The 18,082-nt window shown below is 39.0% G+C and overlaps 1 protein-coding gene across 1 annotated transcript in view; it reads left to right on the top strand.

Annotated features, from left to right (window-relative positions):
• The window catches only part of CFAP418 (cilia and flagella associated protein 418), an 8,936-nt gene extending 1,497 nt beyond the window's left edge, over window positions 1-7,439 (top strand). The window contains exons 2-6 of the mRNA XM_070749225.1: window positions 79-175; window positions 323-393; window positions 3,388-3,453; window positions 4,906-5,001; window positions 5,818-7,439. Coding sequence (XP_070605326.1) covers window positions 79-175; window positions 323-393; window positions 3,388-3,453; window positions 4,906-5,001; window positions 5,818-5,977 — 490 coding nt within the window. The 3' untranslated portion in view covers window positions 5,978-7,439. The remainder of the gene's footprint in view (window positions 1-78; window positions 176-322; window positions 394-3,387; window positions 3,454-4,905; window positions 5,002-5,817) is intronic.
• The last annotated feature ends 10,643 nt before the right edge of the window (window positions 7,440-18,082 follow it).

Genomic DNA, 18,082 nt, shown 5'->3' with positions numbered 1-18,082 from the left:
TTGTATGCCGCCCTTCTCCGAGGACTCGGAGCAGCTATTATTAACCAAGTAATGCTTCTATTCCATTTTCTTCTTTAGATTTACCAAAATATTGACAAAAGGAGCCAGTGAAGAAGAGGACATTGATGAAATAATTAAGGATATAGATGAAAGTACTTATATCAGAAATTTCACAGTAAGTAAATCACTGAGAAAAGAAAAACACATTGGTCAATCACAGTCAGCAGGGACTTTGGTGTGATATTGTTTCCCTAACCGTTCACCTGTTCCCTATAATTATGCAATTGGTTAACTGGTCCTTTGTTCTCTTTGTTTTTCCTAGAAACAAACTCCAAGATTATTCAACTCAGCATCTGAAAATAATAATACTTCCATTCAAACCTATGGTAAGAAGTAAGTAAGATTTACAACTAAATAATGTTTAGTAAATGGTTAACTTAAATTTCATTGCATGGGGCATGGGCAGTCAGTCAAGAAAGAGATGTGGGATTGGATCCAGAATTAGTTACGCTTAGATTCCATCCATTATTGTTGCATCTCTTTTGCAACAGTTGTGTGCATGAGCCTTCAAAACGGAATAAGCAAAACAACAGAATATGTGAAGGGAAATTAAAACTGAAAACGTGTTTATTTCAGCTGTATATAATCTAAATTGCAATCACTCCATCTTCCCATACGCATGTTGAATAAAAATAAAAATCAGGAGAAAAGGGTGACAAATTAAATGTCTTGGGGGATGGATGGACTGATGATAACCTTATATGTGGAAATAAATTTTATTATGAGTGGTGGAATCTCCACTATAAAATATACAGTGGTACCTCTACTTAAGAACTTTCCTAGATAAGAACCGAGTGTTCAAGATTTTTTTGCCTCTACTTAAGAACCATTTTCTACTTATGAACCTGAGCCCGGAAATAATTCCCAGGAAATTTGAGAGCGTCACAAAGGCCCGGCCAGTTTTTATTATTATTATTATTATTATTTATTAGATTTGTATGCCGCCCCTCTCCAAAGACAGTTTCCTGCCATTCCCCTTTTAATCCTGGCCATCTGGGCTGCCAGAGGAGCCTTTTGGTGGCACTTAAGGAGGCTTTCGCAGTCCAGAGCGAACAAAGCATTTTCCTTTCTCTGGGCAGTTGGACAGGGAATAAACCTCTGCCAGTGCCCAGAGAAAAGAAATGCTCCCTGTGTTCTGGGCAGCCAAGGAGACACCAGAGTGAAGAAAAGGTGCCGGCTACAAAGCGAGTGAGCAAGAAGAGAGGGGAGCCCTTCAGCATGGGAAGGAAGAGGCAGCAGGTAGCAGCAGCAGCAGCAAATGTATGGGAAGCAGTGTATGGGAGGCAGCCTCGCGCCGGGTGTATGGGAGGTATGTGCTCCTCACGCCTCACGGTTCCTCTTTTTTTTTTAAGTCTTAAAGTTTTTGATTTTTTTTTATTCCCCTCACTTCACCTTCTTCCTATCCTCCTCCTCTTCTTCCTCCTCCTCCTCCCACCCAAATTCCGAGTTTTTATTTCTTTCCTAATGGGTTTGCACACATTATTTGCTTTTACATTGATTCCTATGGGAAAAATTGCTTCTACTTAAGAACGTTTCTACTTAAGAACCTGTTCACGGAACGAATTAATTTTTTAAGTAGATGTACCACTGTACCTGGCTTTACCTGGCTGTTACAGATACTTTCACAAAATAGTTGCAATTGTGGCTGCATCCATCCTTACAATGTCCATATAGCAGAAGGCAAAGGATTAGACTGCAGCCACTCATATTTTTTATTTTCTAAGAATGCCTAGTTTTTGTGTGGAGCCTAGAGACATTGTGAAAGTACAAGCCAAGGGTACAATAGAATAGAATAGAATTATTTATTGGCCAAGGGTGATTGCAAACACAAGGAATTTGTCTTTGGTGCATATGCTCTTAGTGCACATAAAAGAAAAATATAATTTGTCAAGAATCATGAGGCACAACACTTAATGATTGTCATAGGGATCAAATAAGCAATGAGGAAACAATCAATATTAATAAAAAATTTAAGGATACAAGCAACAAGTTACAGTGATGCAGTCATAAGTGGGAGGAAATGAGTGATAGGAATGATGAGAAAAAAACTAGTAGTAATAGAAGTGCAGACTTAGTAAAAAGTTTGAGAAAGTTGAGGGAATTATTTTTTTAGCAGAGTGGCTTATATTGGCTTATAGCAGTGATGGCTTAATCTTTTCAGCACCAAGTACCAAAACTGGAACACGTGCGTATGCGCGTATGCATGTGCCAGAGCACTAGAACCTGAAAGAGAGCAGCTGGCTGGTGCGCATGCACGGGACAGCAAGCTGCTCTTCACCCAAAGACGTGACGGCCCCCTAGTTTTTGCATGCACGCAAGTGAGCTCAGAGGAGCAGCTGGCGACGGTGCACATGCTCACAGAGAGGGCTCTGCGTGCCACTTCTGGCACGTTGCCATAGGTTTGCCATCACAGGCTTAGAGCACCCCAGCCTTCTGTTCGTATTTTTCAAATTAAGAGCATCATAGACATTTAAGGAAAAAAGTGAGCAGAAGAAATGTGCCAGCAGACATGCTTTTTCTTTCAGCTGTCAACTGGGTAACCAGATGACACACAGATCAAGAACTATTGGTAGATCTTTGAATGATCTAAGTGTATCTATAATTTGGTTTTTTTAAACAAACCAACGCTGATTTCTACTTGTTGGAATAATGAGAACAACAAAATGACTCAACTTCTGAAATTATACAGTTAAATGTATACAGTGAAAGGGGGAAATAACAAAAGAGATTTTGACCGGAATAGTATTATGAATTAGTTCAATTCTAATTTTCATAATATTGTGCTTGAGCTTAATTGTAAATAATAATTATACCTTATTCTGATAAATATATCTAGAACATTCCCAGAAGTTCATATAAGTTAAGAGTCTGATCACCCCTAAGGTTGGTTAGATTCTATAGAAAATATGAGTTTGGGGCATAAACTGAAAGCAGTAAAAGTGGCTCTATCAGATTTTTCCAGACAATAGTTCCAAACATGTGAACCAGCAAAAATCACATCACCTTATTTATCAATCTAATCTGGATCCAGCTCGCCATCTCTGAAAGTTTTCTAAGTGTTCGCATAATTTATTATTTCAGCTGTGCTTGATATTTTATAACTACCGTAGTTTAATTTCATAATTTAATCTTCTGTTTATTATTGGGTGATTAATGGGCACTTTTTTGCTTTTCATAAATAAACATAAACCTATTCTGATTTGCTGTGCTTTATCATTCTACCAAGTTATTGGTATTGCCCTATTTACTACGATAATAAAGCCTAAGAAATAAAGTGTTTATGATGTGACTATAGTTTTTAAACACTTCTAATTTTAATTTTGGTAGATGTTGCCCAGTATACCTTGGTGGAAGCACCGCACCACACGGCATTGGAACAAATATTTCACAGAGGTATGATATCTTTTTTAAATACTTCCAATCACGTTAATTCTATCTCACAACATGAAGGAATCTAGGTTCTGTTTCTATTGAGTTTGCACATTAACCATCTAATGTGATCTAGAGCAGGGCTGGACAGACGTTAGCATTGCAACACTGGAAAATTCCAGAACTTTTTCCCAAAGGCTGCTTTAGCTGGGCTTTTTTAGAATGTTGTGGCCTTCATGATGATTATGGATCTGGCACATCACTCTGCTAAACAAATAATTCCCTCCACACTGTCAAACTATTTATTAAGTCTGCACTACTATTACTACTAGTTTTTCCCCCATCATTCCTATCATCCATTTCCTCCCACTTATGACTGCATCACTGTCACTTGTTGCTTGTATCCTTAAGATTTTTATTAATATTGATTGTTTCCTCATTGCTTATTTGATCCCTATGACAATCATTAAGTGTTGTATCTCATGATTCTTCACAAATATATCTTTTTCTTTTGTGTACACTGAGAGCATATGCACCAAAGACAAATTCCTTGTGTGTGCAATCACCCTTGGCCAATAAAGAATTCTATTTTATTCTATTCTACACAATGTTATTCCCATGTATATAATGGAAACACCCTCAATTTAGCTTTTGCCTCAACTTGAGAAGATAACAGCCTCGATATTAGAGAGATTTTACTTACTGTAATGTCAACGGCTAGACCATCTTGTGATAAAGTCTAAAGGCTTTTGTCAACTATCACACAATAACAAATGACCAGACAATGGTGTCTGCAATGTAGGTCAGTGAAAGAGACCAATTATCCTCAGGCTTCGCTGTCTCAGAATCTGGTTTTGGGGTAGATTCATGTATCATCTCCCAACAGAATGTGAGAAAGGAATAGATTTTGTTACATCTTCCAGAAAATATAGAGCGATGGTGCCTCTCTGGAGGCGTTGTGGGGTTTCAAGCTGAATATCACCAATGTGTGGATAATACCGTACTTATCGCTACATCTGAATCAGGACAGGCTGTGCACATCCTGAACCAATATCTATAGATATGGTGTGTGGTAAATGTGTGCCTTTGAACTGAGACTGAATCCTGACAAGATGATGACTTTGCTTATGGGTAGTTCCTGAGTTTTGGAATCGGAAGTTTAAATATTTTTAATGGGATCATTCTCCTTCAGAAAGAGCGTATACGTAGTTTTGGAGCATCTAAATCATAATTATTGGAGAACCAGCTGACTTCAATAGCTATATAAATACTTCACAGAAAGAGGTTGTACTTGTCCCAAAAGACTAAGCTACTTCCAGTCCAAATCTGTACAATGTCTTTATTAAATTGATTAATCAATGAAAAAAGGAAAAGTTAACTGAAAAAAGAATTGTTCAATATTTCAAACTACTGTAATGGAGGCTTCATATTCTTTTTAAATAAACCAGTGACATTTTGTTTTCTTTCTTTCAATAGAACTTGTGATCAGTTACGTTGCACTGCATGTGACTTCCGTGTTTTGCATTATAATGATTATCAATGGGACAAATCATGTGATTACCTCTTTTTTAGGTAAGTATTGTAGACAATATTATCAGGGGTTCTAGTTTTATTCCCACTGGAATTTTATTGGTAGGTAATGATTATGCCAAATTATTATTATTTATATATTTTAGCCTAGGTATTTCCCCTTCTTCCTTGTGGGCAAGATAAATGAACATTATTTTAATATGGTTCTAATGTCATGTCATGTTTGGTTTTGCCTATTTGCAGTCCTAAACACATTTACAGTACTAGGGACTAAATTCCATGAAGTCAAGTAGTGAGATTTTCTATGGATATCTGGTAATGATTCAATCAAACATATGGGGAAATTATTCCTATAATATAGTGTTAGAGTTATATATGTACAATGGCATGGGGTTACTGTTTTTAATATACAGGACCTGATAAAAGAATGTTTGCACATTCAGAATATCTGGTCTGAAATATTGATTTTATATCAATGGTTTCCCATTGAAAGAAGAAGGGAGGAATTTTGTTCTTCATCTAAGTAATGAGACTGTTGGTCAGACTACGTAAGGTTGTTGTAAGTTGCTGTTCTATAGCATCAAGAGATCTTTCTGCTTTGCAAAGAAAGAGTAGGTCCCCCACTGCAGTTTCTTTGCATGCATAAACACACATTTAAGTAGTGCTATTTCTGAACAGTAGCAATGATTCTGGAATCAACTGGATTCAAACAGGATCAAATTCAGAAGTTGACAGAACTGGAGATTCACACACTTCGTATGAATGAAAGTACTTCTACTCAGTGGCTCTTTTATTCTAAGCAATGATACTTTAAAACATGCAGAATCTCAGTTAAAATAAAATGCTCTTAATTCTTAGGAATAACATGCCTGAATTCAGCAAGTTGAAAACAAAGATGCTAATGAAGAAGGGATCACGGGCCTATGCCTGCCAATGCACTTGGAGATCTATAGATGAATTAACAGATCTCACTATGGACCGACAGCTACGTTGGGTTTGTAGCAAACATATTGGCTGATGTTGGCTTGCTTTCTGCAGTATCCACATCTGTATGAAAATCATCTGTTCATTGCTTGGCATCATATAGGGTGCACCAAGGATGTTCTATGTAGATCTTACTGCCGTCCCAGTATAAAGTGAGCACTTTGCCTCATAAACCTGCTAATGTGGTTACACCTGCCCAGAGGCTTCACTTCTTATTGCTGATAGAACCAAGTTACCCTAGGAAAATGGTTTTAGTGAAATGTTACGTTGATAAAGATCTTTGCATTTGTTAGCTCCAACAAAAGAATAATAAAACTGAAAAGAAAGAAAAGACATGAAATAAAATATTATTCTTTGACTAGAGCATTAGTTTAATATTAAAAAAATCTGTTATGGTGTCTGAGGTTATTCAGGTACAATATATTTCAGAGAAGATTCTGACAATTCTGCTTTTATCCAGCTGCTGTTATGGTCAAATTTATGCAAACCTGAAGCAGTACAGTGTTCCCTTAAAATAAGACCCTGTTTTATATTTTTTTGAACTCTGGAATAAGGGCTTGGGCTTATTGCCATGCACTCAAAAGCCTGATTATCAGGGGATGTCTTATTCTGGGGGGAAATGGTATTATCCTAAAACTTGTATGAGAAGCTGAATTATGCAATTAAAATACAATAGACTAGTTGAAACTGACAAGAAGACACTATAGTTCAAAAATTCTGAAAAGCATAATTGCTAGATACAAACCATATTCATAATGTTGTTTCAGTGCAAACGCACATTGAGTAAACCCCACTGGCATTTGCTTCAAAGTAAACATGCGTTGACTTGGCCTATACTATGTTTATGCTCATCTCAGTATCTGGTCATCTTGCAAAGTATTTCTAGTAATGAGCATCATTAATAGCCAAAAGTTTTTCTGAAGTAATATTTTAATTCTTCTTTGTGAAAGATACAAGTATGCATAAAATTAGATGGAAGATGACTTCATTTTACAGTAGTTGTACAACATTTAAGCTGATAACATTTGAGTGTTTTATTTAAATCTAACAATTAAAATATTATACAAGGGTTTTCTTATTGTATATTTTCCTCTTCTGAAAAAAAATAATTGCATCATAATTTGCTGTATTGTATTGACCTAATGTATCCTAAATGTAATTCTTGTTTAAATATTATTTTTTCGATTCATAATATGTTATATTATCCAATAATATGTTGTTGTTTTTCTGTAACACTGAAAATTTAGAAATGGATTGCAATTTAAAGATTTATAACACACCAGTAGTACACAAAATGTCTGAACTAATCAACCCCTGCCATTTTTTTCTGTAATTCTACAATAATTAAAGCATATTCATGGTATTTAGAACTAAAATTATTTTGTTGTTATCAGCTGCTTAATTCATTTTTGTTTATTGAAGATACAGTATTACTTAGATTATAGAATGTTCTATATAATTGCACTCTTAATAATAAAATAATACAGATAATACAATAACTGGTCATGTATCACTTTTTTCAGTGCCACGTTGTAATCACAGTCACTAAACCTGTGGTTGTATTACTTGCATAGATGCCTCTAATTTTGTGGGTGGGTGTGTTTATTAAGGCCTCCCATGGTGTTAGTGGGGCAGGTGAGGAGACAAACTATGGTAAATATATGGTTTTATGGCAGAGACTAGTTCCCATGTTGGCATCATCCTGTTGTTTTCGTTGCTTATACAAAACTACCAGATTGAAAGGTGTACAAATGCAGGTATGGGTCTACCACTCAGTCCCTGAGAAGGTACAATGATTATCATATATAGATTGTAACTTATTAATGGGTTTAAGTAGCTTGAGCAGTAAACTGTAGATAAACAAGCAGTGGTGTTGTATTTCTGTTGTTTGGCTTTTAATAGTTCATCCTTGGGAATTGATGTAGCTGTTTTGATTTGTCCGTTAATCTGCTTAGGAAAACAGTTTTCTGAATGCCTGGTTTAATTCCCTCAAGTGAGTCAGAACAAATCTCTTTATAAGATAAAGCCCGAGCACAGATGGCGTGTTCCAGATAGAAACTGAAAATGTTTAAATATGCACATCAATCTTGTGGGAAATTGGGTTGTTACTTTAGTAATGGAACATTGGTTTAGTGTGTGTTGTTTCTCTACAGACCTGGATTTTCAATTTACTGTCATTTTCCTTTTATTTATTTGTTTTTGTCAAGCATATATAAGATAACAGTAAAAATATAAACATGGATACATGAAATGGATACGAATAAAAGGGGACATTAGGACAGGGACAGTAGGCATGTTGGTGGGCTTATGAATGCCCATTACAGATCTCTTCGGAATGGGGAGAGGTCACCAGTAGACAGTCAAAGGGTAAAGTTTTGGGAATTTGGGGAAGAAAGCACAGAGTCTGGTAATGTATTCCAGGCATTGACCACTCTGTTGTATTTTCGAGTTTTGAGCGGTTTACCTTAAGTTTGTATCTATTGTGTGCTCATATATTGTTGCAGTTGAAGCTGAAATAGTCATTGACGGGTAGGACATTGTAGCAGATAATTTTATGTGCTATACCTAGATCAAACCCAAGACGACATAGTTCTAAATTGTCTAAGCCCAAAATTTCAAGTCTGACAGCATAAGGTATTCTGTTTCGAACAGAGAGGTGGAAGACTCTTCTCGTGAAATATCTCTGGACATTCTCAATTATATTAAGGTCTGGTATGCAGTGCGGGTTCCAGACAGATGAGCTGTATTCGAGAATTGGTCTAGCAAATGTTTTGTATGCTCTAGTTAAAAGTACAATATTGCCAGAGAAGAAGGTTAATAACTCCAGGAAGGGTAGAGTATTACCATTTTAGTCTTCCCTTGTTAATTTTATTCCTTTGAAGATACTGTAGATAATTTGATGTGGTTTGTCTAGTTATCATCTACATAACAAATAAATACTTTTGGCTGTATATGTGGGAGTGCTCTAGTTTCTAGATGCTGCATTACATTCTCTTCTGTGAGCCCTGAGCAAGGGGATTCCATGAGTATTCCTCTAATCTGTTGGTATATGTGTATATTTGTCCATCAGTCTGAAAGTAGCTGGGTGAAGGAAAGATTGATGACTTCCCCGATTCCATTAAATTTTAAAGTCAATGAGGTCCCTGTTTCTGGGCAGCACATTTAAATGGAAAAGAATGTTCCTGCAGAGGGCAGCCTTATCCTGAATTTGATCTACTCTACTTCATTTTCAATATAATTGGAGTTCCTCCCTGAAGCCATTACACAAACTGCTAGGTTAATAGGAATACAGCATTACGCAATCAGGATTTTTGTAACACAAATACGTCAAACACATTACCCAGTCTACCTGACACAATTGTTAGGAGGTATAATTGAGAAGGGAAAAAATGTATCCTGCCTTGAATCCCTGGAGGAATAATTAGATATAAACATAGGGAAACAAAATAATATAAGATAGAACAAAAAATATCAGCGCAGTTTAGAGTTAACGAGTCCTCATTTTCTGCTACAGTACTCTTCACTTAATGCTTATTTCTTCAAGGTCTTTTTAATTAATCTCTAAGAGTTAAATTAGCTCTTCCTGTCAATAGCCACTACAGATCAGTAGTGGCTTTCCACGCAAGGCCTCCCGCTCTCACCCAGTAAACTTAGCAACAGATAAAACAGATTTGGGAGGAAAGGAAGAAGTATTAGATGGCCTCTCTGAATAAGTCACAAGCAATTTTCTGTATTGGAGAAGTTTGCCTTTTTAAGAGTAGCTTGATAAACTCATAGACTTTGCATATATTCCAGTGAATCTTTTGAAATTGGTGAGCACAGTGCATTAACTGAAATATCCTCTTTGCTATAGTAGGGCAGGTTTGAAAATTATTTGGATAATTGTCCAAAGACCTGTTGGGATTATTTCCTCCTCCTGAATAATAGAATTGTTGAATGCTAAGATGCCTTATTGCCCATTCACCTACATCAAATCCCATCAGTCAAGTGTAACTGAGTTTTCTGTGAGGTGACAGGGACATTCAATTCAATTCAATTTATTAGATTTGTATGCCGCCCCTCTCCGTAGATGACAATATATGACAAATCTAATAATTAAAAGTCATTTTAAAAACCCTTATTAAAAGAAAACACATACTCAAACATACCATTCATAAACCTTATAGGCCAGGGGAGAAGTCTCAGTTCCCCCATGCCTGGCGGCACATGGGTTTTAAGAAGTTTACAAAAGACAAGGAGGGTGGGGGCAGTTCTAATCTCCGGGGGGAGCTTGTTCCAGAGGGTCGGGGCCGCCACAGAGAAGGCTCTTCCCCTGGGTACCGCCAGACGACATTGTTTAGTCGACGGGACCCGGAAAAGGCCAACTCTGGGACCTAACCGGTCACTGGGATTTGTGCGGCAGAAGGCGGTCCCAGAGATATTCTGGCCCGAGATCATCCTAAGTCAGATTCCCCTTCTATCTTCTCTTGCTGAAGATGGTCTAAACCAGGGGTGTCAAACCCGCATCATCATGGTGGCAGCAACTGACATATTGAAACTTTTCCCCCCTTCGCTAACTGGGCGTGGCCAGCACATAGCGCATCTAGCCCGCGGGCCATGAGTTTTTAGCCTAGCTCTGTTAAAAAGTGCTATTGCTAACATGTTGTAAGCCGCCCTGAGTCTAAGGAGAAGAGCGGCATAAAAATAAAATAAATAAAATAAAATAAATAAAATAAAATGAGTTTTTAGAAGCCTGGTGTAAACTGTTCTATTGTCCTGGTAACCCTAGTTCTGCATTATATTGCAGCATTTGTTTTGACAGTAATTTGTGTTGTCTTTCATACACATATACCGATGCATCACAAACATCCCCTTAAAAAGATCCAATGAAATTTCCTATATACCTGTGAAGCCCATTTTGAATGAAAGAAGACAGCCATTTTTCAGAAATCAAGCTAGAGACCCTATTAGCATTACAGTGATCCCCCGAGTTTCGCGATCTCGATCATTGCAAAACGCTATATCGCGATTTTTCCACCCGATGACGTCACTCCCTTCCTTTCTCATCTTTCTTTCTCTCTTTCTCTATCTTGCTTCTTCCTCTCTCACACTCTCTTCCTCCCTCTCTCATCTCTTTCTTTCCTTCTCTCTCTTTCTCTATCTCTCCCCCTCTTGCTCTCGAGCGGCAAGCGAGCACCCGGGCGGGCGGGCGAACGGGCAAGCGGCAAGCGATCTTGGGGTTTCCCCTTTGCCTGGGCGGCGGGAAGACCCAGGGAAGGTTCCTTCGGCCGCCCAACGGCTGATCTGCTCCGCAGCGCAGCAGCAGCGAGGAGCCGAAGATGGGGTTTCCCCATTGCCTGGGCAACGGGGAAACCCCATCTTCGGCTCCTCGCTGCTGCCGCGCTGCGGAGCAGATCAGCCGTTGGGCGGCCGAAGGAACCTTCCCTGGGTCTTCCCCGGGTCTTCCCCGCCGCCCACACGCAAACTCCACCATCTGCGCATGTGCGGCCATGGAAAAAGGGGCGCGCATGCGCAGATGGTGTTTTTACTTCCACACCACTACATCGCGAGAAATCGATTATCGCGAGGGGTCTTGGAACGGAACCCTCGCGATAATCGGGGGATCTCTGTATTATATTAGAAAAACGTGTTATACATACAAGAAATTAACCTCGAATAACCCTCAACTTATGACCATTTGAATAACAGTAGTTTGAAGTCATGACATATTCGGAAAAAGTTAATTATGACCGTTTATCATGGGTTAAAAGGGAATGGGATTGTAATACAGGTGATTGGCAACTGGCTTGCATTCATGATGGTTCCAGCATCTTGCAGTCACATGATTACAATTAGCAACTTTCCTAGCCAGCTTCCAACAAAGTAAATTGGGGAAGTCAGATTTTCTTAAATGTAGCCATATGATTTGGTTAACAACCATGTGATTCGCTTAATAACCATGGTAAAAATGGTTATAAAATCAAATCCAGTCATATAAAGACTCACTTTATGACCAATGTAGGGCAGAAAATTCCAGTCTCAACCCCACAAAAAAAGACATTGTAGTAGTCCATTCAGGTTCAGTTTTGGGATCTTTACTTTTTAATTAACAATCTGGATGTAGAAGTAAATAGTGAAGCAAAGTTTGCTGATGACACTAAATTGTTTCGGGCAGTGAAAAGTAAAACTGATTGTCGGGACCTCCACAAGGATCTCTCGAAATTGAGTGATTGGGCAACAAAGTGGCAAATGCATTTTAACCTAAACAAGTGCAAAGTTATGCATATCGGGGCAAAGAACCCCAATTATACCTACCAACTGACCAAGCTTTCTGAGACAACCCAAGAAAGGGATCTTGGGATTTTGGTGGACAGCTCAATGAAGATGTCAACCCAGTGCGCAGCAGCAGTAAAAAAAGCAAATTCCATGCTTGGCATGATTAAGAAGGGAATCGAAAATAAGTCAGTAAGTGTTGTATTGCCTCTGTACAAATCGATGGTGAGACCACACTTGGAGTACTGTGTACAGTTCTGGTCACGGCACCTCATGAAGAATATAATGGAACTGGAAAAGGTGCAAAAAATGGCAACAAGTATGATCAAGGAAATGGAGCACCTCCCTTATGAAACCAGGTTGCAACACCTTGGTCTCTTCAGCCTTGAAAGACGGCGTTTAAGGGGTGACTTGATTGAAGTGTATAAAATCATGCATGGGATAGAAAAGGTAGAGAAAAATTCTTCTCTACAGTAGTCCCTCGCTATACCGCGCTTCACCTACTGCGGCTTCACTTCATCGCGGGTTTCTGAGGAAGTCGATCGGCAGATTTAAACAGCCCGCCGAACTCGATCGGCAGGTTTTTAAAATATATATATATATATATCTAAAATTGTAAATACTGTATTTAAATACTGTATCTAAAATAAATACTGTGTGGGAAGGGTTTATAAACACTTAAAACAATGAAAACTTACCAAACAATTACAATATAAATACTTAAATAAGTACTATCAGTCAATAAATTCCACATCGCGGATTTCACCTATTGCGGCCAGGTCTGGAACGTAACACCAGCGATAGGTGAGGGACTACTGTATAACACAATACTAAGACAAGAGGACACTCCCTAAACGGATGTCCATGTGCCGCCTCTATGTTGGTTGAGGCAGGCAGGATTCCCTTGAGTACCATTTGTTGGGGGTCAAGGGAAAGGGAGGGTTTTGCCTTCTCTTTCTACTCAAGATCCCCATGGACAATTGGTGGGCCACTGTGTGACAGAATGCTGGACTCGATGGGATTTGGCCTGATTCAGCATGGCTCTTCTTATGTTCTTTGTTCTGCCGGCGTGTCCCAACCGCCCGTAATTACAGGGTAATTAGTCCAGAAACACACACACCACACGATAGAAGGAAAACCCCAAAGGCTTTATCAACAGAAAAACAGAAACAGCTCCCTTTTTAAATGTCAAAGGGATTTTCTGGTACACACAAGGCACAGGTTAAATGCAATCCAATTTCTCACCCAATAACTGGGAAATTGAGTCCAATTCTAAAGTCCAGAAAGTCCATACACAATCTTGAACAGCAAAAACCATGATCTTGACGAAACTATGAATCAGATAAACTGCCATGAGGCTAAACCATCAGGCTGCTCTTTTATGTGTAGCACTAATTACAGCAGTCCCACCCATCCACAGGTGGCCTCACTTATCTCCTGTAATAATCCTTCAGTTGTTCTCTTTGATGCATTACTATACGCATGTGTGGCTGTGTCATAAGTTCTTGTTCAGAATCCAGGGATGATAAGGATGATTGATCTTCTCCTGGGCTGTCTGCCAAACTCCCTTCTTCCAAGTCACCCACACCTTCTTCTTCTTCCGAGGAAACTTCACTACCTGACTCTGTCGGCAATAAAACAGGCCTCTGACATGTTTATGTTTCCCCTGCATCCACCTCCACATTCCTTGGGGCAGAAGCTGGGCCAGAGCCAACCACAACAGTTCTTATGTTGAGGACCTGAATGTCTATGTACTGTACTTCCTGATTAAAGGAAGGACACAACTTGGGACATCAGATTGTCAAAAGGTTCTCATTGTCCATACTCCTCGAGGTTCGATTACTGCAACGCTCTCTACATGGGGCTACCTTTGAAAAGTGTTCGGAAACTTCAGATCATGCAGAACGCAGCCACGAGAGCCATCGTGGGGCTTCCCAGATTCGCCCACGTTTCTACAACACACCATGGCCTGCATTGGCTGCCGATCAGTTTCCGGTCACAATTCAAAGTGTTGTCTATGACCTTTAAAGCCCTACATGGCATTGAACCAGAGTACCTCCGGAACCGCCTGCTACCGCACGAATCCCAGCGATCGATAAGGTCCCACAGAGTTGACCTTCTCCGGGTCCCGTCGACTAAACAATGTCGTTTGACGGGCCCTAGGGGAAGAGTCTTCTCTGTGGCGGCCCCAGCCCTCTGGAATCAACTCCCCCCAGAGATTAGAACTGCCCCCACCCTCCTTGTCTTTCGTAAACTACTCAAGACCCACCTATATCACCAGGTATAGGGGAGTTGAGACACCTTCCTCCAGGCTTTTTATATTTTATGTTTGGTATGTCTGTGCTGTTTGGTTTTAAATATGATAGGGTTATATATGCTTCTTTTTAAATATTAGATTTGTTTTGCTATAACATTGTTTTTTATTATTGTTGTGAGCCACCCCGAGTTTTTGGAGAGGGGTGGCATACAAATCTATTAAATATTATTATTATTGCTCAAACTGTGAGCTTCTTAATGGATCATCTTACAATTCAAAAGGCTTTTGGACTCAATCTATCTGTAGCGTATTAAAAGAAGACAAACACAAATCATATGTTAAGAGCATTTGCTTCTCCAAATACAGTAGTCAACTATTTTGTGATGAAACAAAATGAAATTTGACCCCGGATGATGCATCAAGATCTTGTGTCTGATGCAACATATAGAAACTGAACATTCCTGAGCTAAGTTGTGCAAATAAATAAAGGATAACATTTAAGGGTCAGGGTTGAAATGAGGAGGGGTCCTTGGTGCTCTCTGAGCTTGGTTGTTTTCTTGCAGATGTTTCACGACCAAAACTCGGTAACATCATCAGTACACCGATGATCTTATCTAGTTTGGGTAAAGAAATGTCTTCAAGAAAACCGCCACCAAGTACCCTTCAAACTACAAACCAGCTTAAAAACAAAACTACAAAGAGGCCACAAAACTCTCAGCCAAGTCCTGTACTTCTGACTCTGTTTTTCTCTATTCTTTATCATTTAGCACTGTTGCTATTTTCTGGATCTCTTTTTTTAAAGTGAACACAGCTGGTTCTATTAATAGTTGCTTTTTCAGTTCAAAGTTGCTCTTTGTAATTGAGGGTGTGTTTAATTTAATGGTCAAATGTGAAGCTACATTTTAACTGTCAGACCTCAAGACACTGCAAAAACTAGTTTGTGGTCACTCCATAGCCTGCTTTCTGCCTGAAAAAATTGTGTGTGTACTTACAAGAGAGGCAATTCTATAATTCTGAAACCCTTTTTTCAAGCCAGAAGCTTGGATTCTGCTGACAGTAATCTTATTCTCCAGAAATCCACTATGGAAGAGGAGCAGTTTTAGAAAATAAGAGAAAAAGGATGCTTATGCTCGTACGATGCTTATATTTTCATCTTGTCCTTCTCATCATTATACGACTTTCAACAGATTCCCCCTGGAATAATTGGGGTGGGGGTCACAGACATGGGGGGAAATCAGTTTAAAAAGGAATGTCTCTATATTTGTATATGTCACTGGTTCTCAGCCTGGGGGTCGGGATCCCTTTGGGGGCTGAACGACCATTTGACAGAGGTCGATTAAGACCATGGGAAAAGCTGTTCCCATCGTGTTAGGAACTAAAGCTTCTATTCTGGTGCCCTGGAAGATATTTTTACAATCCAACCAATCACTCATTTACAGTGGGGGTGTCCCTTTGACCTTCCTGCCAATCAGTTTAAAGCTCTGTTGAGAGAATTGGCGCTAGACTTATGGTTGGGGGTCACCACAACATGAGGAACTATATTAAGGGGTCACGGCATTACAAAGGTTGTGAACCATTGGGGTTTTCAGATATAGAGGCTAATGGGAATGAATAGAATGTATTTTCTTTGTTTTATACTACATGAGTCAAAAAGAGGGCGGTGAAAATATTTATTTGTTTGTTTGTTTGTTATTTAGATTTGTATGCCGCCCCTCTCCACAGACTCGGGGCAGCTCACAACAAGACACAACAATTCATAACAAATCCAAATAACTTTAAAATATTTAAAAAAGAACCCCATTTTGCTAACAAACACACACACAAACATACCATGCATAAATTGTACATGCCCGGGGGAGGTGTTTCAGTTCCCACATGCCTGACGACAAAGGTGGGTTTTAAGGAGTTTACGGAAGGCAGGGAGAGTAGGGGCAGTTCTAATCTCTGGGGGGAGTTGGTTCCAGAGAGCCGGGGCCGCCACAGAGAAGGCTCTTCCCCTGGGGCCCGCCAACCGACATTGTTTAGTTGATGGGACCCGGAGAAGGCCCACTCTGTGGGACCTAATCGGTCGCTGGGATTCGTGCGGCAGAAGGCCGGAGATATCCTGGTCCAGTGCCATGAAGGGCTTTAAAGGTCATAACCAACACTTTGAATTGTGACCGGAAATTGATCGGCAGCCAATGCAGACTGCGGAGTGATGGTGAAACATGGGCATACTGACCCCTCGCATCCTGGACACAAACTGTTTCAACTCCTACCCTCAAAACGTTACTACAGAGCACTGCACACCAAGACAACTAGACACAGGAACAGTTTTTTCCCAAACGCCATCATTCTACTAAACAAAAATTCCCTCAACACTGTCAAACCTTTTACTAAATCTGCACTTCTATTTCTACTAGTTTTTTTCTCATCGTTCCTATCATCCTTTTCCTCCAACTTAAGACTGTATGACTGTAACTTGTGGCTTGTATCCTTAAGATTTTTATTAATATTGTTTTTCATTGCTTATTTGACCCCTATGACAATCATTAAGTGTTGTACCACATGATTCTTGACAAATGTCTTTTTTCTTTTATGTACACTGAGAGCATATGCACCAAGACAAATTCCTTGTATGTCCAATCACACTTGGCCAATAAAGAATTCTATTCTATTCTCTTAATTAGAAATTTTAGAGAAAGTATAAAGACAAAAATAATAAAAGGAAAAAATACATAAAGAAATCTAAAATGTTAGAATTAGGTTTCAATATATCATTAATTATGAGTTATAGGATCTGCTATATCACATTTAAATTTTTTAAAATAATTACTATTAGGTCAAAGCATCACGCTGTGATTTCAAAATTGAAGCTCTGTCCCTTTTTAATGGGTATTACCAATACAGATGAAAAAGGGATGGGCTTTAATTAGGCAATCATCAGGCTTTTCTGAATATTTTAATTTCCCCACCCCAATACCCTCCAGTAGTATCAGAGTAAATCAAATCTAGGCACCTTTTACGCCTGAACACATATACGCACAAATCCACACAACACAAACATGCATGTCAGTTTTTGCTACATTTGGCAATTATTAACAGGAGAATCATCTTTTTGTTCTTGGGCTACAAACAAGCCAAAGTTTCTCCCAAGAGATGTGATGTGATTCAATCTGGAAAACAACCTCTCCAGTCTTGTGGCTTCATTCCTGTTTCAGCAAGGAATGAAGGGTGTGTGTATGTGTGTGCAATCTGCCAATGTAAGATTAGTTTGCAAATTGTGTTAAAACACTGATATGGAGAAATGAGAACTTTTTCCAAAAACCCTGTGGCATTCCAGAATGTGGCACATGTTCCAAAAATTACAGTATTCAAAACCACAAGGGAAAAAAACAAACACTTCTTCAGCAAGCCAGAAACAACCTGAGATCTTTGTCTGGACAGCTCTGATTTCAACCTCCAAAATGTGTAGCTTCTTTTGTACATCTTTACCCTCTATTTCAGTTAAATATTTTCATATTTATACTGCTCAAATACTGCCAAACATAAATAAAACAAAAATGGGACTCAAAGCCAGGGCATCCAAGCAACAGCATTATTCCAGAGAGCCTTGAACCAGAAATGAAATCTTGCACATGGGATCTTAGA

This window comes from Erythrolamprus reginae, chromosome 3 (genome assembly GCF_031021105.1).
Source record: "Erythrolamprus reginae isolate rEryReg1 chromosome 3, rEryReg1.hap1, whole genome shotgun sequence".
Taxonomy (NCBI): Eukaryota; Metazoa; Chordata; class Lepidosauria; order Squamata; family Dipsadidae; genus Erythrolamprus; species Erythrolamprus reginae.
The sequence above is the reverse complement of the archived record's forward strand: the minus strand, read 5'-3'. Positions and strand labels throughout refer to the sequence as shown.